At 35.2% G+C, this 24,957-nt stretch overlaps 1 protein-coding gene across 2 annotated transcripts in view; it reads right to left on the bottom strand.

Moving 5' to 3' along the window:
- The window catches only part of DPYD (dihydropyrimidine dehydrogenase), a 768,719-nt gene that overhangs the window by 365,710 nt on the left and 378,052 nt on the right, over positions 1 to 24,957 (bottom strand). For both annotated transcript variants that reach the window (XM_023641574.2, XM_023641571.2), the window contains exon 13: positions 17,210 to 17,425. In XM_023641574.2, coding sequence (XP_023497342.2) covers positions 17,210 to 17,425 — 216 coding nt within the window. The remainder of the gene's footprint in view (positions 1 to 17,209; positions 17,426 to 24,957) is intronic.

Here is a 24,957-nt window from a genome sequence, read left to right as displayed (position 1 = left end):
GAAAAAACCAATATGTAGCCTGTCCAATTATTGAACTGTTTATAAACTTGTCTTTTATTTAATACTGGAAGTCCAATATTAAAGATATTTTAAGAATCTACTCCAGAAATGGCTATAGAGCCAACTTCTTAATATGTTTTACTTCATGTTTTAATGTAAAATACTTTAAATTGCATGTACCATGAATTATGCTCCATGATTGGCTATGCCTATGGTAATTTGAGTAAATTTTCTGATCTGTGTGTAGGAGACCTAATTGATTATCTCTCATTAATGTTAATAGCAGTTATAGACACAAATCCCACACACACTGATGGAAGGCAGCCTAGGGTTGGGAAGTATTTTCTAGTTTTCTTTTAGTGAACTATGAAGAGTTCAGAAGCCAGGAATTACATCTTGGTGTTTTAACATTCACATTAACACTTATTAATTTTACAGGAAAAAGCATTTTTAAAAATATTTTTCTCTAAGCCCATATGTATGTCATGTAACACCCTTTACTCTTTGCAGTGTAATTTCTGACCCCTATAAAATACCTTCCATTTTCTGGGGATTTCATGATTGATGACTAATGAGATCCCAATAGCTCTAAGGAAGAATAATTCTTTATCATTTTTTTTTTTTTTGAGGAAGATTAGCCCTCAGCTAACTGCTGCCAATCCTCCTCTTTTGCTGAAGAAGACTAGCCCTGAGCTAACATCAATGCCCATCTTCCTCTACTTTATACGTGGGAAGCCTACCACAGCATGGCTTTTGCCAAGCGGCACCACGTCCGCACCCGGGATCCGAACCAGCGAACCCCGGGCCACCGAGAAGCAGAACGTGTGAACTTAACCGCTGCTCCACCAGGCCGTGCCCTCTTATCTTTTTTCTTTTCAGAAATATTAAGGAAGAAGATGAATTTTATTGAATGAATTAGAAATCACAAAATCTTCTGTTAAGAGAAAGGGAAAAATAGGAAGAATATAACCATTCCTTCACAGTTTAATTGGTTAATTATCACCTACATTTTCTGATATCTGATAAGCTACAATAAATATAAACTACTTGTTACAACAGAATTACTCATATTATTTAAATGTTCTCATTAGCAATAATTTTCTCTTTCTTCTTTTTGAAATGTAAGGGCCCCAAAACTCCAGGCAAGTAGAACAGTTAGTGAAAGGCCATGGATGAGAATGAAGTTGACTTACTGGAAGACCCTAAAAAAGGCCATTGTAGCTGTAGCTTAACTGGTACAAGGTAAAGCAGAATGAGATGAGGTTTGAGAGGCAGGCACGAAAATATGATGAAGTGAATTGTACAGGACGTTTGATCCCATATTAAGGACTAGGGGAAGCCACTTGAATATTTTAAGCACAGAAGGCACATGATATGACTTAAACTGTAAGAGATCACTTAGGCTGTGGTGTGGAGGCTGGGATGTAGGACAGACAAGAGTGGGAGTGGGGAAGCTCTTAGAGGAGGCTGGTACAGTATTCAGTGAGAAAAGATGGGGGCCTGGATGTGGGTGGTACCAGTGGAGATGAGTCCTTAAATGAGAAGGGCAAAATTATAGTGATTTTCTCTGTTTTAATAAATGATTACATAACTATTATTGTTTAACTTTGGTATAGAGATCATGGGAACAATAATTATAACTTTTACTGACATGGTGTTTTAAGGTTACAAGTCATTTTTACATCTTCTATTTTTTAAAAATTCAAACAGTATCACTAGATTACCATAAGAAAGTCAAAGGAGGTATCATGGTTTTATTTTATAAGTGAGCATGCCAAGGTTTAGAGAAGTTATTTATTGACAGTCACATTACTTATGAAAGAGATGACCCACAACACTTTCTTCCAAACAAAGGGGGACAATTGTAATACTTGAATAATAACTAGTATAATTTACTGAGAAAATCACCATTTAAAATTTAGGGTTGGGGTTGGCCCAGTGATGCAGCTGTGAAGTTCGCACGTTCTACTTCAGCAGCCCAGGGTTCACCAGTTCAGATCCTGGGTGCGGACCTACCCACCGCTTGTCCAGCCATGCAGGGGCAGGCGTCCCACATGTAAAGTAGAGGAGGATGGGCCTGGATGTTAGCTCAGGGCCAGTCTTCCTCAGCAGAAAGAGGAGGATTGGTGGCAGATGTTAGCTGAGGGCTCATTTTTCTCAAAAAAAAAAATTTTTTTTTTAAATTTAGGGTAAAATGTCCCTTCCAGCCTTCTGCATACAACCTTGTTTTTCATAATATAATAGTTAACAAGAGACTCTTTGTATAAATTTAATTTACCTTTGGCGCCATACCTATTCCCTTCATATTGATCAAAAGAAGATTTCAAAATACAATGTTAATGTTTGTTTATTCACTCATTCAAAAACCATACACTAAGTAGTTGCTTACTTTATGCTGAGAATTGTAGGAAATCCAAGTATCCTTGTGGCAACCTCAAAGAACAACAACTACAGGGAACAAAACTGAGCAAGGTCCCCTGCTCCTATGCTGTGGAATCCATCCCTTCACTGTATGGCAACCAGGCTTTCCATGGCTCAGCCAATGACCAAACAGGACAGAGATACTAAGGCAGGCCCATTCCCGAGATACACGATGACTCTGTGATGGCTTTGCTGAAACTTACTTAGACTGCAAGGCACTCTAGGATGCTTCTGCGCAACCTTCCTTCCTTCTCAACTTCACTTGAAGCCACACTTGCATTGTTGTCTTATGGTTCTCCCATCTTTTTTACTTCCCTCCATATTTTCTCTCAAGTGTTTCACCCAACACAATTCTTGCATGTTTAATCTCATCTTGGTAACTATTGCACGGAAGATCTGTACTAAAACAATTCTGATGCCATGTTGAAAAATTAAATGATATGGACAAAATCCAGAAAAATATCTCAATATAGGGGAAATTTGGTAAAATTTAAAAAATTTTTTATAATGCGTTTTCATGCAATTAATGCTGTTGATAATTAAAATTCGACATAGATTTTAGTAATGTAACAGTATCAAAATGCAAACTTTGGGAAATTGAAATAAATTACAAAAATAAATTTTCCCCTTGCAATCTCTGACTTCAAAACATACTACATAGCTATAGTAATCAAAACAGCATGGTACTGGTACAAAAACAGACACAGAGACCAATAGAACAGAATTGAAAGCCAGAAATAAAACCACACATCTACAGACAGCTAATCTTTGACAAAGGAGCTAAGAACATACAATAGAGAAAGGAAAGTCTCTTCAATAAATGGTGTTGGGAAAGCTGGACAGCCACATGCAAAAGAATCAAAGTAGACCATTATATTTTACCATACACAAAAATTAACTCAAAATGGATCAAAGACTTGAAGATAGGACCTGAAACCATAAAACTCCTAGAAGAAAATACAGGCATCGGTCTTAGAAGGATCTTTTTGAATATCATGTCTACTCAGGCAAGGGAAACAAAAGAAAAAATTAACAAGTGGGACTTCATCAGACTAAAGAGCTTCTGCAAGGCAAAGGAAACAGGAACAAAACAAAAAGACAACCCACCAACTGCGAGAAAATATTTGCAAATCACATATCTGAGAAGGAGTTAATCTCCAACATGTATAAAGAACTCACACAACCGAACAACAGAAAAACAAACTCACTGATCAAAAAATGTGCAGAGGATATGAACATTGTTCCAAAGAAGATATAAAGATGACCAACAGGCACATGAAAAGATGTTCAACGTCACTAATCATCAGGGAAATGCAAATCAAAACTACACTAAAATATCACCTTACACTGATTGAACAGCTATAACTACCAAGACAAAAAATAACAAAGGTTGGAGAGGATGTGGAAAGAAGGGAACCCTCATACACTGCTGGTGGGAATGCAAACTGGTGCAGCCACTATGGAACACTGTGGAGATTTCTCAAAAAATTAAAAATAGTCATACTATGCGACCCAGCTATCCCACAACTGGGTATTTATCCAAAGAACTTGAAATCAACAATTCAAAGAGACTTTATGCACCCCTATGTTCACTGCAGCATTATTCACAATAGCCAAGAAGTGGAAGCAACCCAAGTGCCCATCGACTGACGATTGGATAAAGAAGATGTGGTATACATACACAATGGAATACTACACAGCCATAACAAAGGACAAAATCCTCCCATTTGCAACAACATGGATGGACCTTGAGGGTATTATGTTAAGCAAAATAAGCCAGATAGAGAAAGACAAACACTGCATGATTTCACTCATATGTGAAAGATAAAGTAACACATAGACAAAGAGAACAGTTTAGAGGTCGCTAGAAGGGAAGGGCGTTGGAAGGTGGGCATAAGGGGTAAAGGAGCACATTTATATGGTGACTGACAAATAATAACGTACAACTGAAATTTCACAATGTTATAAACTATTATGACCTCAATAAAATAAAAATAAAAAAGAATGAGAAAAAATATATATTATAGTTATTAGCAAAAATAATTAAGCTATTAGAAAATCAAAAGAAAATACCGAACAATTGTAAATAATGTATGTATCCAGGAGAAGGGGATCTTAAATAAATTATCACGTAAGCATAATAAATAGATAGATAGATAAATTGTCCCCTTGCAGAAATATCCAAGTAGATGACAAAAATCTTCTTAGGGAACTCTTATACATTTCACCTCCAATAAAGACACAAAAAATTAGGGATGCTGGAGATCATTAAATGATTTCTTGGAAGCATGCTGATGGTATATTATGAGTCTCACTGCCATCCCAAGCCCCAAGAGAGGGGTTAAAAGAGACAGCTCAGAACACTTGATATATGTTCCCTGCAATTTTTTTCTTTTTTGGAGGGGGCAGCACAGTGTACAGGATCCCACTCTGTTTGTTATGTATAAAGGGTAAAGCCCGAGTTTTCTGCTGCTGAAAGATGAGCTAAAAGAGATGAAACTGCATTCCTAGGATTTGTCAAAGTAAAGGAAATGTAAGCTTCTCCTGTGGACCAGTTAAGGGACCCATATAAAATAAGGCAGTGAGGTTACACTAAGTTGTATGTAATAGGGACCCCTAGAAAGGCATGAGGTCTCAGTAGAAAAAAGTTAATGAACTCCAACGGCTCGTAGCGGTTGTGTAATGAGTGAGGTATAACCAAAGATTCAAAGAACCATAGGGGAGAGTTCCCTAATGATGGGAGGATTTTTTTTTTAAAGATTTTATTTTTCCTTTTTCTCCCCCAAAGTGCCCCCCCCCCTCCGCCGTACATAGTTGTGTATTCTTAGTTGTGGGTCCTTCTAGTTGTGGCATGTGGGACGGTGCCTCAACATGGCCTGACGAGTGGTGTCATGCCCTCACCCAGGATTTGAACCGGCGAAACCCTGTGCTGCCGAAGCGGAGCCTGCAAACTTAAGCACTCGGCCACAGGGCAAGCCACAATGGGAGGAATTTTTGAAGAACCCAAGAAAGTACCCACAAGAAAAGAGCCTAAGAAAGTATGTCTCCTAAAGAAGACTATTATAGCTGTACAAAATTATATTTATCTAAGAAAGTGAAATTGTTCATCAGGAAGTAGTGATATTTATCAATTTAATAGTGACAATATTGCTGAGGAATGTTATTACATTCCAAAACACAAGCGCCTTGCTGATGACACTAGGGAAATAGTCAATCAACAGGTACTTTCCAGTACCTTCATATGCAAGGCCTGAAGGTCACAGGACCTGCCCTCTAGAGGCTTACATGCAGGAAAGGAAAAAAGAAACAAACACTAAAGAATCCACTCTATCTTACGTCAACTGAGGAAAATTTTATGAAAGCTCAGAGAAAGGAGAGAAGATAACCATTGGTCAACATAGCCACAGAGGACTTGGGTCATCACTGGCCTTTTAATATGAGAATAGGAAAAGAAATCTTCTTAAGAAGGAGAAATGGTAAAATTAAGGTATAGATGGCATAAACATAAGCCTAGGCATTAGACTGGTTTAATCAGAAAAGAGAGGCTGTGTTAAGGGGAAAAGTGGAAGTTATTATTGAAATGTTGAATGGGAGTTACATTACGATTAACAGTAACTTCCAAATTGAATTATGTAATTCCTCGGCTTAAAATCTCTTCAGGATCCCTTTTACAATCACGATCACATTTAAATTCCTAGCCTAACAGGCTTTTCCCATAGTCTCTACAGCTTCTTATACAAACCTTATGACACATTATGCTGAATCTTACTTAAAATTCAGCTGCTGAATCTTAAACATGCTTGGCATCTCATGACCATGGATGTCCAGGTGCTGTCCCTTCTGCCTAGAATAAAGACACAGCTCAAATGTGAAGTCATTCTTCTTTTAAAAAAATGAGGAAAATACTGCTTATTAAGTAACGGTTTTAGTCTAAGAATCTCTGTTGCTTTATATCAACATTCAGTCAGGCATCCTGTGTCTGGTGTATATTGTGAACTAGAGTTTAAGTTTTCTAGAGCAAAGACCATTTATACACATACACACACACACCCACACACACACACACTGTATGAGTGGTTGGGGCCTAACAAATGTTTGTTGACTGAATGAGATGAAGAGCACAGAGTTGCACATAGATGGTACAATGGTATAGCTAAAGTGCTAAATTGTATGCTAGAATCATGGGTGTCCATTTTATTGTTATGCTTTATAATTCCAATATATGTTAAATATATTGTGTGCTGTTGATATAACATCCCAATAAAAATAATAATGAATAAAATGAAAAAAAAACACAAAGAGTGTATATAAAGGACATTAGCAACAGCTCTCAGGATACGTCTATTCTAGTCCATACACCTAAAAGCGACACTTGATGATACTTTTACATAAATTTTAATTTTAATAGATGGTGAATTGGGCAGAAGAGGAATGATAAATTGTTCCAAACACATGGAACACTGTGGAAACGTGCAAATGAATAAGCAGAGCAGGATGAAAAGGGCAGTGAACTTAGCTGAAGTGAAAGAAGCAGATGGGGAAGTTGGGTAAGTAAAGGTAACTGGTGAATGAAAAGACAGTTTGGCTGAATATTTCTCTAAAAAGCCAGTCACTTCCTTCAGCATCTAATGACACTTTATTTCAGAAATAATGATGATTGAATATGAAGCTCATTGCAAGTCATGTAAGAAAAAGGAGCATAAAAAGAACTACAATTTAAAACTGAATAAGTCTTGCAACAAAATAGCCAATGTAGGTGTGCCTTTAATAAAAATTTGACAGTGAGAGAATCTCTGAGTTTCATATTTAAAGTTTTTTTAATGAGGAATAAAGAGTACCCCTATGTAGTAATGACTAGAATCTTATTAAAGATCAATAAAGAAAACACAAAGGCAAGGTGGGTATTATGGAATTCAAGTCATGTTAACTTCAACCAAAACTGTGTCATCCAAACATATCCAGAATATGGATATTTTTTACTAGTTAAATTTAAAATCTGCAAAAGAATTAGATGAGACAGGATAAAGGTAAAATCAGTTTTTTCAAACAGCAGGACTGTACTTTCAGGAAATTTCTATTAGCCATAATTACGAGAATTTTCCATTAACCTTGACACCAGTTACTTACACAAAAAGGAACTAAGAGGTATTTTCCATCACAAGTTAGGTTCTTCTACCAGCTAACCCAGATCAAAATTGTACATGCCAATTAATATTATTAAAAAGTCTATTTGAGTCTCACCTTGTCCACTCTACCAAAATGATTAACTAATTAACAAGTGTGAAATCACAGCCTGAAACAGAAGAGAGGTGAAGACGTAATTATATTGGAAAATTGATCGGTCTGCTTCATAGTCAACTAGCCCAAATTGTGAAATAAAAGGTAAAAAAGATTGGGAGCAATTTAAATAACTGGAATAATGTACCTGGTTAAAATATTACTTTGGCTATAATTAAAGAATTCCTACTAAATATTAGAAGTATATGCATTAATCTATGTTTAGAAATATCATAATCTATGTTTCTATTGAATAAACTGTCTGGCATACATGGCATGGTTGAAAACGGTGACTAGTTTAGAACTTTGGGGAGAGTTGGGAAGTTTTTTTTTCACTAGAGTCTAATTTGCAAAATGTAGCTTTAATATTGCAAGTGTGCACACAAATGGGCATGCAAGCACACACATACATTCTGTTCTTGTTGAAGAGATCGACAACAAAAGAGGTTTGTTTCACAGAGGAGTTTGCTAAATAATCTTGGAGTGAACATTTGGATGAAATCTCCCAACGGATTGCTACATGTGAACTGCAGAGTTTTAATAAACCCATTCTTTATAATTTGAGGATGAGTCAATTTTATGAATCTCAATAAATAAACCTAAATAACAACTAAAGATTCTAACCAGGTGAAAATCAAACTATTACTGTATGGGAATCATTGATGGTTTTGTGAGTTAAAAGTTTCCCAGATGAGAAGTTTACATTGAATTTATTTAAATAACTATAGTTCCTTAGTTAATGCATAGGTATACATCAGAAGAACAATACCACACAATAAATAGAAAGTAATTCTGTACCAAATTTGAAGTTAGACCCATAGCAGTGAGAATAATGCACTGGACTATTTTATTTTATTATTATGTTACTATTATTATTTACTATTTTATTACTATGTTAATTTATTGTTTTATAGACTTTCATGATAAGGTAATGTAGAAACTCAATAACAATAAAATAAATTAGTTTTATATAATCTTTAAAAAAATCCATGTCTTTACTTCTAATAAGGGCTTCCAAAATGAGTTACAAGAGTAAATTGTGATCTTCTGTATTGTAATCCAATGAGAATTACCCAGGCTGTAAAATATTATTACATAACATTTTGTGAAATTTTTCTTAACAACTCTAAATATTACTTTTAGCATTTATAGTCCTGACAACGTTATTCCTGAATTCTTGCCTGGTTGATAGGTGCTAGAAATTTGTGCAAATGTAGGCAACTTCCTCTCAATTAAGATAATGTGGATTGAAACAAGTTTCTTAAAATCCACATGGGAGAACAGACAACCTACATGGTAAAAAGTCTGCAAACCTTATTATGGAAAGGAAAACAGGACTATTTAGAAAGGAAAAGAAAAGGCTTGTGGATAGGACATGAGAGCTGTCTCCAAGTAACTGAAGAGCTGTCATGTGGAATTGTGGTTCAAATTAGAATCCTATAATTATTCACTCCTCTAACAAGTATGTACTGCATCCTTCATATCTGCCAGACCTGGTTCTTCGTACTGGGCATACAGTAGTGAGTAAAAAAGACAGCAACCCTTTTTTTATAGAGCTTACTTCAAACAGCTAAAACAGAAAAATAAAGTAAATAAATAAATGATCAAGAGCATGTAACTTCATATGGTGATAAGTGCAACGAAGGAAAGAACCACCAGGGAACTGTGGCACAGAGAGACTGAGTTTTGAGTGGTCAGCAAAGACTTCTCCGAGGAGGTAATTTTTGATCTGAGAATTGAACAGGAAGCAAGAGGTGGATGTATGAAAATCTGCGGGCAGAGCATTGCAGGCAGAGCGAACACCAGCAAAACAGCCCTAAGAGAAGCATTGGAGGCCATGTTGGAGGACTAGAAAGACGGCCAACGTGGCTGGAGAAAAATGGCACAGAAGGAGATTGGCTTTTGATGACAATGGATTCCCAGAAGGTTTTATACCAAAATTCTGTCTCTCAATGAAATTCTATATAGAATCCAAAGAGAAATAAAATCATAGGTGTTGCTCTGCTTGAGCAGAGGATGGAAGGTTCTCAGAGCACCTGCTCAGCTGAACTCCAGGTCCCTGCCGAATACAGATGGAGTCAAATTGCCTTCACGTTAGACATAAAGTAATGAGATCTAGGGAAGATAAATTAGGAAACAGCATGATATAGAGGAAAGAGCCTAGATTTGTATCAAATAGACCTTGGTTCAATCCTGGTGTGGTAGACTTAAGCCTTTGAAAGGGAGGAGCCATTTCCATGCTCCCAAATCCTGGTTTGGTCTTGTGACTTGCTCTAACCAACAGAATACAGTAGAAATAACATTGTGCAATTTCAGAACCTCAGTCTCACAATTTCTTTTCTTGCCTTTTTAGAACACTGCCACCTTGTGAACAGGCCCAGTGTAGTCTCTTTGAAGAGGAGACCACATGAAGATCCAGGCCGGATCACATCAGCTGAGGACCCAAGCATGTGAAGGAAGCCATCAAGAACTAGCTAGCCACCAAGCAGTCTGTCAACTGATTACAAATGTACGAGTGAGAAGACGTCACACCATGTGGAGCAAAGGCAAGTCTAGCCAGCTGAGCCCTGAGCAGATTGCCAAACTGTATAATCGAGAGCAGATTACTTGTTTTTTAAGCCAGTAAATTATGGGGTGTTTTGATATGCAGCAATAGATAAACGATACAGAACGTGGTTACGTTTGCTAGCATAACTAAATCTAAAACATGTGACACAGGCCTTCAAATTGAGAGGCAGGCAGAGGCCTCTCTTGAAAAACCAAGAGTAAGCTGTTAGTAAAGGCTGGAAGAATGGTGAATAAACTGTTAGTGGGGCCTTGAAATGCAGTGTGAAAATTGTTATCGGAGACTGGGGAAAGAGTGGCTTGTATTGCGTAGTGACAGAGCAACTGGCAAGAATGTCGCTGGTGATAATTCAGAAGATAGGAAATGTACATAATGCATTTGTGGATCTGAGTAAAGAAATGTCTAGACAGAACGCTCAAAGTGTCAGCTGAGTGTTTCTACCCAAGTATAATAAGGAACGTAAGAGAGAAAGAGCTAAATAAGGATATATTTAATTTGCTAAGCAAACTAAGAGCAAAGCAAAAGGGCCCAGGACTTGCTCAGCTGGAAAATAAAGCTATTCTTTATACTTTGTCTCTCCTAGAAGGAAAAAGATTTTCAAAGGAAGAAATGACCTTAAGGTAAAGATCACCTCAAGAGTGTTGCTATATGATACTTCATTAAGATTTTAGTTAGATTTAAAGCAGCTCCTAGTAGGTTGTCTCAGGTAGACAATACCAATTCTAAGAATCTTAACAACACTGTGCCACAGCAAGAAGACATATCCAAAATGGAGAGAAGGCTGTCTCAAAAAGAATTATGGATGTGGTTTTGGGCATGGAATCAGCCCTTAATAGATTCAAAAAGTTTTTTTGTTTTTAACTTTTTTAGATTCAAAGTTTTTAGGAGAGTTTTATGATGACATCACTATGAGCTAGGACCAAAAGGGACAATTCAAAATAAAGAGATCAATAGTTCTTCTTACCTTTCTATGGCCAGAATCAGGCTGAAAAAGCTACTCAACTGCCAACAATGGCCATCACTGGCCATTTTGAAATAAAAAAAACAAAACTCAAAGGATAGAATCAAGAACCCAGAGGACAGAGCCAATAGTGGATAGGAACAATGGATTAGAGAACCACTACAAGGAGCAGAACTGGATCCTAATCAAGGAACATCCCCCATCCCTGGAGTAAGGGGCCCTGACAACGTGTGCACAACTGAATTTGAAAACTGACATGGACAAATGATTGCTGTATTCCTTCCATTCCTCCTGTTTCTGAATGAGAGTATTTACTAGGGTTCTCTTGACCACATCATTTTACGTTTGATGTACGGAGGACAGACCACTTGTCTATTTCACAATATCTTGGATAAAGCAAGCTAAACCTAAGTAACCTCATTTGCATTTGAACCCAATATAGATCACACGATCATAGATATTGAGCCTAATGCCATGACTCGATGACATTTGGGGTGTTTTGGAAAGGGGTGGGTGCACTGCGCATGTGGGAGAGATGTGACTTACTGTAAGCAGAGGGCGGGTTAGTACTATTTACAATAATGGCTGCAACAATCCCTCCCCCCTGTGTACATCCCCGTTTGTGATATGACTTTGTTGTTCTTTCCATCAATAAGCCGTATTTATTTGATATTTATATGTTATTTATGTACTTCTTAAATACAACATGTACAGTGTACTTTGTAACTTGCTTTAACAAGAGAGCATGGTGGAAATGACAGTGTGTGACTTTTCAGTCTTTTCAGCCAGAACAGGCCTGGCAGCTTCCACTCTTGCCCACTTGGAACACTGCCACCTTCTGAATAAGCCCAAGCTAGCCTCCTTGATGACACGACAAGGCAAGAGAAACCATAAAGAGATGGAGAGGGGCTGGCCCAGTGGCATAGTGGTTAAGTTTGCACGCTCTGCTTTGGTGGCCCAAGGTTTGCTGGTTCGGATCCTGGGCGTGGACCTACACACTGCTCATCAAACCATGCTGAGGCGGCATAGAAGAACTGGAAAGACTTATAACTAGGATATACAACTATGTGCTGGGGCTTTGGGGGGCAAAAAAAAGAGGAAGGTTGGCAATAGATATTGGCTCAGGGCCAATCTTCCTCACGAAAAAGCATACCCTTAAAACAAAAAAAAGAAAGAGATGGAGAGAGGGGTTCAGCCATCTCAGCAATTATGGCGACTCCAACTGAGGGTCCATACATGAGTGAGGCCATCTTGCCAGTCCCTGGGCATCCCTCTAGTCGACTGCAAATGCATGAATGGGCCCAGTAGATGCCATCTGAAGCAGAAGAACTGCCCTTATCACTTCAGCCAAATTGCCAGTGTACACATTTGTGAGCAAATAAATAATTGTTGTTCTAAGTCCTGGGCAATTTATTTAACATTCTTAGTCTATTATTTCATCTGAAAAAAAATACTATGTATCTTATAGGGATATTATGAAGATTCAATGAATAACTTATGAAAAATATTTGGCAATGTCTACGTTTTCCAAGCACTCAATAAATTGTAGTTAATATGTATAATAGTAACAATTATAACAACAACAACATACAATATTAAACCACTTGTTCATGATAGTAACTTAGAAGCAGCTTTGGATGGAGACTGGAATCTCCCGGCCAGATTTCTTTTCCTTAGACTGCATGGCCTCTCCATACTTGTTAGCCTTCCTCTGTGGTGTTTTTTACTTTAAAAAAAAATAACACCATATTTTAAAATCAACAATGCATTTATGTCAATAAGTTAGATTAATTTATTCCATGGTGTCTCCAAGGGCAGAACTATAAAACATGGATGGAACATATGAGAAGGATGATTTGGGGTCAATAAAAGGAAGATATTTCTAAAATAGATCTTTCCATAATAATAATACATTGCATTGCCTTAAAGATCTAGCATATTCTTTGTCACTAGCAGCATTCAAAAACAGGTTACATTTCTTCTGTCACAGCCATCAACACATGAGCTTAGATAGTTGGCCAGATAATTTTTATTTCCCTTCCTAAAATTGTGAGATAATTATTCTGTTCTCAAAAATGCTGGGCTTACTCGACAACCTAAGTCTTAAAACACAATCTGTGTTTTTAGAAATTCCACTGACATTTTCATTTTGAGACCTGTATAGGCGCACTATAGAAAGCAAAACAGAATATGAAAATTTTAAATTAGTCTTTTCTCCTTTGATTGAGATCAATTTTCATAACAGTCAATGTTTTATGTGTTAACTGTTTGTATGGCTGGAAGAAAAAGAAACTCAATATGTTATTGCCAAAATATCTATTTATTCATTTATTAATTTGTTTATCCAATAAATATTTATGAAACATTAAACTCTTCCTCTTCACTAAGCATTGTGCTATGCGGTGTAAGCTTGTATTTTGGGGAACAACTACAATCAATACTTGTATTCCAAAAAAATAATAAAAACCCTTATCTATTTCTCGGCTTTTAGTTTTCAGTGTTTTATGTTGAGAGACTTATTGTAAATATGTGCACCAATTTGCCTAATCATTTGATACTTATTATAATAAAATATATTCACTCAAGACATTTTCTTACTAAAAATCATTCACAAGTTTACTCTAATACCTATATATAGCTTATAAATGAGGTGAATTTTTGCTTAGGTTTGACTCTGATTTAGGATAGTAATAAAGACTTGTGAGTTTATCTATGTAGTAATAAAAATATAAGCAACCTGCAGTTAGATATTATATATTTATGGTATATAATATGTAGCTAGCCATAGAAAAAAATTTATGATATAGTTAACAAAAACAAAATATTTTATATATTTCCTATTAGTATAATGTGAACACATGTCAGGAGGTTATTTTATGTGACGTCTAAACAATTTCTAATATTGGCAGTTAAACAGAGCATTTCTTTGGTTCATCATGATAGTTTAGCTTTGATTAAGCTTGACAAATTGATTTCTCTTCCACCTTTTTTTATTTAAACTTGAACTCAATACATATTTACATAGAAAAATAATTTATAATTATATTTTAAACGTCATTTTTATGATGATATTTTGAATGCCATCTTTATAAAACATAATCAGGATCTCAAGAAAAGCAATCTAGATACTTTGGGACATTCTAAAAAAGACTGATTTGGGAAGGAAGAATATAGCCAATGAAAGCCATCTTTGATGTTATTTAACACAAAAGCAAACACAGATCTTTTTATATTTGACATTAAAAATCTGATCATTTGCCTCCCTAAAGAAAGCACATACAGCTTTTATACAGACTGCACAGTAAAGAATAATAATATTTCTGTTTACTGAGATATCAACTGGCATTTCACTGTAAGTCAATGGTCTATCGTTGCTACAGCGTATTAGACCTCAATCTGGCATCTACAAATGTCAAGAGTATAAAAAGAAAAGGATAAAAATCAAAAGCATGTTCCGAACTCCCAAAAAAAAAATTAAAAAAGGGAAACAAAGTTCACCTAAACATATTTGCTGCAGAAATCAGTGCAATATTCAGCTGTCAATCTAGAAAAACAACGAGGGAGCCGCACTGTCAGTAGGACAGGATAATAAAATTTCCAGCAGATGTTCAGGCAGGGCTCTAATTTTTACTGAACTCCCTTGGTAAGCATTTAATTTCTTTATCATATGCAGGCTCGGCAAATTGTACTTCATCAAAACTGTATTGTGAAATATTAATATTTCATATGATAACAAAACTCCATGGAATAACCTTTTTCATATTAAGAACATCCAAATTTCAAATGTCAAGATTCTGAATTTTAATACATTTTAAGTAGATTCTTGAATTGGCATAATAAATTATAATAAAGCTAAACTAAATTGGTATGCTATAATGTCACACAAATGTATAGTACATACAATATATTAATAGATATCTTTGGTAAGAGGCTGTGGGAAAAGCATGTGTTTATATTGCTGAGTTGTATTCTACAATATTTCATCAGTAAGAAAGCATAGAAGCTCATAAGGCAATTATATATTCACAACAGGTTTACTCACTAATTAGAGACAATATAAGAAAACAGCAAAAAAAAGTAGATCTCTATGAGACAAACTGACTACTTTGCAAAATCATGTAGGGAAGTAATCATTTTTGAAAATGGCATTCTATAAGCCCAAGGTGGCATCATTATTTATATCATTAAAGTCTGCACAAATACATTTAAAATAGTCTTTGCACAAATATTTGGTTGTACACACCATCAAAGTCAGTCAAATAGAGCTTCCTAAAACTCCCCCATCATTATGTTTTATGTGCCAAATTTAATTTGCATTTGTTCATAACTCTCCTTTTGAACTAGCATCACAGACTTCTGAATTGATAGATTAAATTCAAATTGGAGGTTTAGAAGGAAGTTAGTTTCCACATTTATTTCTGCTGGTGATCCTAAGAAAGGCAACTGCTCCTAGGTTACTGAGAGAGACAGCATCACAAATCAATGTATGTCACCAACAGAGTAAAGATAGATGTCTCTGATTAGTCATAATTCAATTTTTGCAAGCAAAAAAAACAGCAAATTCAAAGCAAACACTTTTTTTCTACAATTCTTCACTTGAACCTGATTAGCCACCTATTTCTGTTTACACATGAGATTTTTAAAATAGCATAACTAACATAGTCATTAAATACTATCAGAGACACAGTTTTTCCCAATGGAGTAAATATTTGATTACAGCTTCCGAGTAATTCTTAAAGGATGAATTGAAACAAAGACAAATATACCATCAATATTCTACAAGATTGTAAGCAATTGATTAATAATAATCTAAAATTGAACCCACTATGTTCTGTTCATTTTTACACTTTGTTTAACCATAGTATTTCTAAATATTCAGCCTATTGATTTGAAAAAGAACCTCCATTAGCTATTTAAACAAAAAAATATTTCAGGGGTATTTTTTTTCATGCACTGTTTTTTCTAACTTTTGAGGCTTGTCTAGATTTTCTTGACCACGTTTATACACAGCATCTTGTAAAGCTGTCAGGGTAAGACAGCCGTAATGTTTTAGCCATAATAATGCCAGCTATTGATCCTAGTAAGAGGAGAAAGAAGGAGAGAATGTGCTTAATGGGGCATATTTGTTCTCTATTATTTTCTTTGCCTAAGGATAAGCCTGATTTAAATAATGATACTCTTTCCTTAGTCACTAGATTCACAGACGCTTACACATTAATTATTACTAACTACCATTTAGTACTAAATACATCAATAAGTTCAGCATTTAAAATTGTATCAATAAAGGATTTAAGAATGTTAAATTCTGCTGCTCTTTTCTAATTCAAAACCATATAATGATGCAGCCCTCTACTGCATAAATCATCCTACTTTGAAAACATGCATTTATATGCTTTGTGTACTTTAAAGAATCAATCTCTACTTTAATATGTAGTTTATTTTCTACTAAGTATGTCCACCTATGGTGTGAGTACAAAGTAATAACATCAAATTAAACTCAAATATGTATTTTGGGAAAAGTTTCTGTATTTAAAAATTCAAGAAGAATCTTATTTATTACCAGCACCAATGAGTTATACTGAGTGATTCTTTTTGGCACGAATTAGATCCCAGGACTATGCGCAAACCAAAGCCATTGTTCCTAACTTTGAGTTGAGGTGTACTTCCTCATTTACACACATCCGGAAATCACAAAACAATAATGCCAAAATAGGAATTCACGAGATTGTGAATTAAACAGCCATGTTTGTAAGATTTATATTTTTGATGTCTCCTGGACAAAACAAAGTGAGAAATATATGACCCCTCCCTCCATTGGACAGAAGGAATGGAAGGAAAGCAAAGACTAATCTGTAATAAAAGGTCTTGTCAGGAGTTTAGTAACTATTATTTCTTGGTCAGAAAAATCTTTCTATTATAATATTTATACCCTAATTAAAATACATGATGGACATTTAAACATGGCTTCAAAAATATTTTCTTACCTTATCAAGAGAGAAAGTTTTGGTCAGGGCAAAACCCCATCCAGCTTCAAAAGCTCTTCGAATCATTGATGCACTGGTAGCTGGAGTCGCACTAGCAAGACCAAAAGGGTTTACAAACTTCAATCCAGCCATTTCCACACTAATGTCCACAAGATCAATAGGAGTGTAAAAGAGGGGTAGTTCAGGCTTGGCAGCAACTGAAGCTCCATGTTGTGACTGCAAAAACCAAACAGCCAATAATTGTTTTTGTATCATATCTGATTTTTCCACATAATCTTTTACAAAAATGACTTCAACACAGCATTTGAATTAATATAGATTCATTGGTCTGTTTACAATGATGAAAACTGGCAAAAAGTCAGTTAGCAGTGAACCAAATTCATATAATATCATTCTTTTCTAACTTAAAAGGCAGTATAGAGAGTATTAACAGAAATAAAGTCAATTAAATAAACAACCAAAAAGCTCTTTAAAACATACTGAGATTCAAACACAAAAGGGAATAATTTTAGAATTTATCTCCCTGGTCCCATTAACCCAGCCCTTTTGTACTTAATTTGTGGAAGTGTCTTTAGTGCTCAGAGATATAAGCAACAGCAAGTCAGGAGACCTAAATTCAATTTCCCGTAATCTCACTGCTGTTTATGAGATTTTAGGAAAGCCACCTAACATGTCCATGTCTTTTCTCCTCTACCGTTTCCAGTATAGCAGCAGGAACACTAGATGCCTAATTTCCTATTTCATAGGGATATTGAAAAATGCAGGCAATCATAAGCCACAGGAAGACATCTAATTTGGAAAGTGGCTAATGTATGCATGTGCATGAAAGGAGTTTGTTTTTTCAGAAATCAAACAGGTACCAAATAGTTAATGTCAAAATCTTCAACTGGCTCTCAAAACTGTAAATTTATCTTTGTTAAATAATCATTGTAATAATGCTACTTCGCATTATTGGAAAGATTTAATGAAAGCACTTGTGCAAAGTGCATGGCACACTGAAGCAGAGTAGGTGCTTGCTAAATGTTCTCTCTCCTTCTGACTGGGGACTTTATTAAAGAGCTCATCAGGCCTTTTGTTTGTAAAGTCTTGTCTCTGTCTCTGTCTCTCTGTCTTTCTCTCTCCTTCTATCCCTCTTTCCCTTTCTCTCTGTTTATCTCTGAAAGACAAATAATACTGGCAAATACAAAAAGGATGAATTTTCTCAGCCAAAGTAGTGACTGAATTGACAGGGCTAGTTAATTCCAAAGTAAGAACTCCTTTCTCTTGTGAATCATCACTCAAAAGAAAAGTTATTTGAGCAGAACTTTAATTTTACAGGAGTGTGTCTTGTGTAGATAAAGATTGACATGACTTGCATAGAAATTGTTTCTGCCCCTCCACCATTTATAAGGCAAAGCAAAGTTCACTTAATATGTAAAAAGCATCAAACTTGTCAATTGAAAGACTAATGTCTCTGGTACCTGCAAAGAGGTGACTGATGGCATCTAGGCCTCAGTTATGGCAGACACCTGCTGCCAGGAGTGTTCTGGGTTTCAAAGCATATTTCTGAATGTTAGTCCTATTGTGAACATAATTTCTCTTGTCCTCACATGGGGTTACAATACTATTAAAAGGATTATTAGCAAATACTATAATGTGTAATATAGGGAAGTGGGGGATAACTTCAGGCACATGAATTTGGGGGGGGGGGTGTGTACAGAGATGGATGAGGAAGAAAAACCCTTTTGATGAGATTTTCTTAGCTCTGCATAATCATAACTTAAATTGAATCTAGCAAGCTTTAGGTTAGACTAAGGAAGAGAAATTTAGAAGCACCTTCCATATCTGAGGACTCTTAGACACTTTAGGCAACCTCATGTCTGATGCTGATAGCAGAAATACACATGGCTCCATATTCTTTATGAGGTGAGGTGAATGACACCATAAAAGCTTTCTTCTCTTCTTATGGCTTTGTACTGAACTACCTAATCTATTCAATGTTACAGACGAATTTTAGTTTCTTAACAGTTTTAGTCATATGTGGCATTAGGCAATAGTCCAAGGGGGCAAATATATATTTGTAGTTCAACCTGCAGTTCTTAATTTATGTAGTTTTAATTAAACAAAAAATTGCTCTGGAATTCTTAAGAAGGATGCTGCCATAATATTTAGAAAGAAAATGATTTGGACAAACTGCAAGATTTTCCTTAAGCCTCAAAACAAAAACAAAAAGCAAACAAACCAAAGCAAACAACAAAAAATAAACACACTCATAAAATTCCTTCAGATGAGAATAATAGCTTCTTGTAAAATACCTATTTTCCTTTATTGACAAAAATACTACTGATATATATGTGTGTACGATGTAACCTAAAATCTTTACTTGTAATAGGCAGTCTTTTTTCACACTGTGCATATACAGGGTTATTTTTGTTTTGGCTTTGTTACTTTTGCCACAGTGTGGTGCTACAGCGACCGGTCTGTTCAACCTCACAGTATACTCACACCCTAATGTATGCCTCCTTGTCTAATGTTAAAAGCCTGTTCTCCCCTAAACTCTTGCTCAGGGAACTCAAGCATCTCAAATTTCACCTCTCACCATAAAGCTTATTCCTCCCAAATCCTAGTTGCAATCTCCTAACTCAGATTTCCAAGAGACTTCAAGACCTTTGAATGTAGATGTTTTGCCATTAATTCAAACTCAACTCCTTCAAAATGTATTTCATCATATTCCCTTCTAAAGAATGTTATCCAGATTTTCAATTTCAGACAATAGTATTTTTCCAGTGATCCAACAGTGTTAGTAAATAACAGATACAAGAAACAGCCTAGATGTCGAATAATGAGGATTAGTTCCCCAATGATACTACTATACAAAAGAAAGTTATGGTGGCATCGGAAATGATACAGAAAAAAAAAGAATCTATTGACATGAAAGAATGTTTATCCTGTATTAAGTGAAAAAATAGTGGGCTAACATTATATGTAAATCCAAAAGATTTCAGTAAATATACACATGCATATATATTTTGCTATATGTCTCTCTATTTATCAGCTATCATAAAGGGTAAACATCAATATGTTAACCAGAGCTCTCTCTTAGAATTGAGATTTTAGATGACCTTCAATTTTTAACTTTTTGCTTATTGTATTTTTCATATTTTCAATAAATTACCATAAATTAATTTATATAAAACAAACAGAATTAAAGGTGTATTAAAACAATTTCTTAAAAGAAGCAATAAAAACTCATTAAGTGAAGATCAAGGTAAACAGATTTCTATGTAGTTTCTTCCACAAATTGTCCCAAATAAATCTTTTCCACTATATTTATCACTATTCATAAAAGTTAAAAATATTTAGAACTAGAACAAAGAGATGATTTACCTTAAAAGTTTTATTTTTTAAAGAGAGAACTAAGGTTGAGGAAGTTGAGTAACTGTAAGTTACTCAGTTAGTGGCAAAGTCACAATAAAATATATATTTTCTTGTCTTGTTGACTAACCTTCCTTCTAGTATCTTAAGCCATCCCTCAGAAACTAAATGTTTCAATCATTCCCCCTCAAAAATACTCTGTGGCTCTCTGCCTCTGCACTTTTCACATTCCATATCTTTCTTCTTCACCTACTGAAAAATTCCCCATTCTGAGGCCCTCCTTGGCCACTATAGACAAATAATTGTATCTGGGCTATTCCTAGGGAATAAAAAACAACATTTTTGTAATTTATTAATTCCATTGAAAATACGTGGTTACATGTTTAAGAACCAATATGCTTAAACTTCTCCATTTCTTAAGGAAACCAGTTTCAAATTTCTTTGCGTGGCATATACTGATCATTTCCATAACATAGCGTCCATTTCTGAGTTAGACTTAATTCCTAACATTCATATAGAACTATTTTTATCCATTTATATATTCAATAGGTATTTCTTGAGAACTTTGGGATACAGAGATGAAAAAAGCAGCCAAGGTCCTTGGAGATTACACCCTGAAAAATATACATAAAGCTACCAACCGACCAAACACAAAATTAAAACACAGATAGTTCATCACACTGCCACATGTCTCCAGGTATTCTCGGATGTCCTTCCTCTGGCCTCAAATACAATCTAAGACTGTCTTCATCGGCTGAACTCCTAATCATCCTTCCAAACTCAACTCATTCGTGCAAATATATGCTTCCTGGGGCATCTCCTAAATACACTCCATACCTTTGTCTGTTCTAACTGACTACTCTGCTATTTTACAATTTAAAATATGCTTCTACCTTCGTAGTCATCATACTTGCCTGTACCTGTTAATTTTCTTTTCAAACAGAACATGAGCTTCTTGAGGGCAGTGACTATATCCTATTCAAATTAGTGTCTCTATTAGAATTAGAAATATGTTATATATATATAATATGTATATATACTATATAATACAATAAATATTTTTAATATCTACATATTATAGATACATATATATAATAGTTATTCTTAAAGGCAACTCTACCTTCTATAGAGACAAAGATAAATAAAATCACTTTTCTACATGGCAGCTCTCAAATATGTTTTAAAGAACTATCATATTCTTTCTTTATCTCCATTTTCCCCTATTATAAACATTCATATGTTTATAATTATTTTTCATAAAAATGCTTTTCAATATCCTAGTTGTCCTTTGTTGGATATCTCATTTACCTTTCAAGCTCTGAAATTGAGGAATCTGCTAATATAGTCGAAAGGGTTAAATACAAGAACTTGAATTTTCTTGCAATATCCCCATTCCCTTCCCTTTCTAAAGCAGGAACTATCTTATAATCTGGACATCACCATGATCTCTCTGGTTGCTCCAAATACACTTAATGGAAACACGAAAAAAAAAAAAAAACACAGAATCAAAAGAGGCTGAAGTAATAAAGAGCTGAACAAAGAGGGAGATAAAGAAAGAGGGAGAGGGTAAAAACATGCATTAAGGACGTCCAGCAGATTTTTAGAATGTAAAGACAAAAAGTAACATGTGTTTTATAGTAGCCATTATCAGACATAGGAGACAATAAAAATGAGAGGGATGGGTAAAGACGACTTTTTTAACAGGTTCTTTTGTTTCCCTCAGAATTTTTTAGGGTAGGCTGAGTACAGATTTTAGTCACTTAAAATTCAATTAAAAAAATTAACTCCACAACATGCATAGACTATGAGAGGTCTCAAATTTAACTGGATTACACTTAAATTTTCTCATTTAATTTCCATCTACAAAATCCTTCTTCGGTACCAGCAGAATAAAGCATAACCTCCTTAGCACTATAGAATCCCAATGGTGATCTGGGCTCTTCCCCCTCCCCACCCTTCCTACTCTCATCTGTCACCCTTTCCACTTCCACTCTCATCTACTGCCACTCCTCACAACATTTTATGCTTCAGTTTATTAAACCACTTCTAATTTCTCAAACAAAACAATATCATTAATGCACCTATGCATTTCAACTTTTTTTCCCCCTAAAATGTTCTTTCCTGACTAGCTTTTCTGCTTTGAAAATTCCATCTAATCCTTCAAGAGTCAGTCCTACTGTCATTTGTGCTAGAAAACTTCCCTGGCCCTTCACAAACAAAATTACTCCCTTATCATTCTCTGTGCTTATTTGCTTATGTAAATATGTCTCCTACTTAATTTAATTTCAGCACCTAGCATAAGACTAGGCAGAAAGATACTCAAAACATTGGTTGAATGCATCAGACTAGTGAGTGACCTTGGGTACTTAGCTTCTTTTTCGCATCAGCTCCCAGTAAGATGCTAATCAATTTAGATGTAATAATCATCAACTATATTCCACATATATAAAAATCCATTATTCTGTGATTCTAATGTACAGTAACATTCAACTGTCAACTTCTGGAAGACTGTTGAACTTAACAGAGGCTCTCAAAAGAGCCATCTAGTGGGAATGGTAAATAACCGCTCTGGGCAATTAAGTTACTATGTAAACATATATATTTATATTCTATAATTCAGTCACATAAAGTGACATAAGAGTTCATCAACCTCAGAATTTTGCCAGGGTCCAGCTTAAAATCAAGCATTTTTCTGCCCGCCCTGATTTTTAACTTCCAGCTTAGAATGGACCCCTTCAGGTGCAAGTAACAAAAACTAGCCTCAGATGGTTATTATGAGGTTACAGAAGTAGCTCATGAAACAAGCAGGAATGCATCTGGGCCTCCAGGAAGGGCTGGGAATCCTCGCAGAAAGCCACAGGATCTGTCTCTCCTCTCCTCTTCTAGGTGCATCTAGTTTCTTCTGTCTCTGCCAATTGGTTGATATTTTTATCCACAGTGGTTGATATTTTATAGGTCTAGCCCAGTCATTTTTAAATCTACATGTTAAAAACATTTAGAGAGTTTTTTAAATTCTGATGTCCTGGTCAAATAGACTCAATACTAAATATATCAGAATCACTCAGAGCATGACTCAAGCATTACTATTTTATAAAATCTCTTCAAGGGATTGCACTGTGCATCCAAGGCTGAGAATCACTTCTTTGGATATGTGAATGCTCCTCCTAATTCTTAATTCTCATGTAAGACATTCAAGTTTGGCCTCGATTGTGTTAGATGTCTACCTTATTCAAATAAGTGGCTACCAGCAGCTTGTTCACAAGAAGAAAATATTATTGTAAGCTGGGCAGATATTCCAAAAGGTGCTTACATGGGGACCTTGATCTGCTTATAAAGCATCAACTCTGACAACCATCAATACGTTGTGCAAATGTCAAGACCTACTGAAAAAATAGGACACCTAATTTATTAACAAAATCAATAAGATACTTGTCCACTTGCAAATAATACTTATGCCAGATCCAATGGTAGGTGTTTTGTACTTATTCTCTGTTTTCAATCACAACTTTTCAAGATAGGCATTATTCTCTTATTGAAGATGAGGAAAGTGAGGTTCAAAGAAAGTAAAGCACTTGTTTAAAGATAAGCAGCTAATAGTGATAAAGCAAGTCCTGAATCTAAAGCTTATGCTAACTCCATTATATAAGCTGCGCCCATTTACACAGACATTATTTTTCTAAAGTATTAATGTCCTTAAAAGAGGACTGAGCTGAAAATTATTTATGAGTGTTTGATTGAACATACACGCAAATACACACATACACACACACATAAGTACACATTGAAAAATCTATTATCAAAAATAAAAAGTATATACTATCCAGATACTAATAATATAATCAATTGCAATGCCTTTCATTTGAGAATGAAAGAAAAACAAATACAATCTTAAACTATAATGGCCTATTATTTTATTATTACATTATTACTCTTTATGACTGGCATTCTTCTTTTATACCTGGCTGGGTTATGGAATTATAGACAGAAAAATTTGCATGTATAAGAGTGATGATGTTGGGGAAAAGCAAATCACATCATAATTATGCATCCCAATTGCATTTTTCCCTAATTTGCTTTACTAGAATGAAAATTTAATAAAAGTTTTTAAAAAGCACTGTTAAAAGCAAGACTCCTGGCAGTGTTATATTTGATTGAAGAAGAGAAAATCACCACCACTATGTTCCATTCAATTTAAAATCATCAAACAGCTTTCACTTACTAATTTTATTTATATTCCATTGTTATATAACTACAATGGCCCCTATCTTGGGGTACAGCTGCGCTAGAAGCATCCATTCTGAGGTTATTTTAAGGCAAAGAATAAATAACGTTGTGTAGCTACTTATGACTAGATTAATTCATAGGCTGGATTAATGCATTAATTAACTCTAGCT

The sequence above is a fragment of the Equus caballus genome, chromosome 5 (assembly GCF_041296265.1).
Source record: "Equus caballus isolate H_3958 breed thoroughbred chromosome 5, TB-T2T, whole genome shotgun sequence".
Taxonomy (NCBI): domain Eukaryota; kingdom Metazoa; phylum Chordata; class Mammalia; order Perissodactyla; family Equidae; genus Equus; species Equus caballus.
This window is presented reverse-complemented; position numbering and strand designations above follow the sequence as displayed.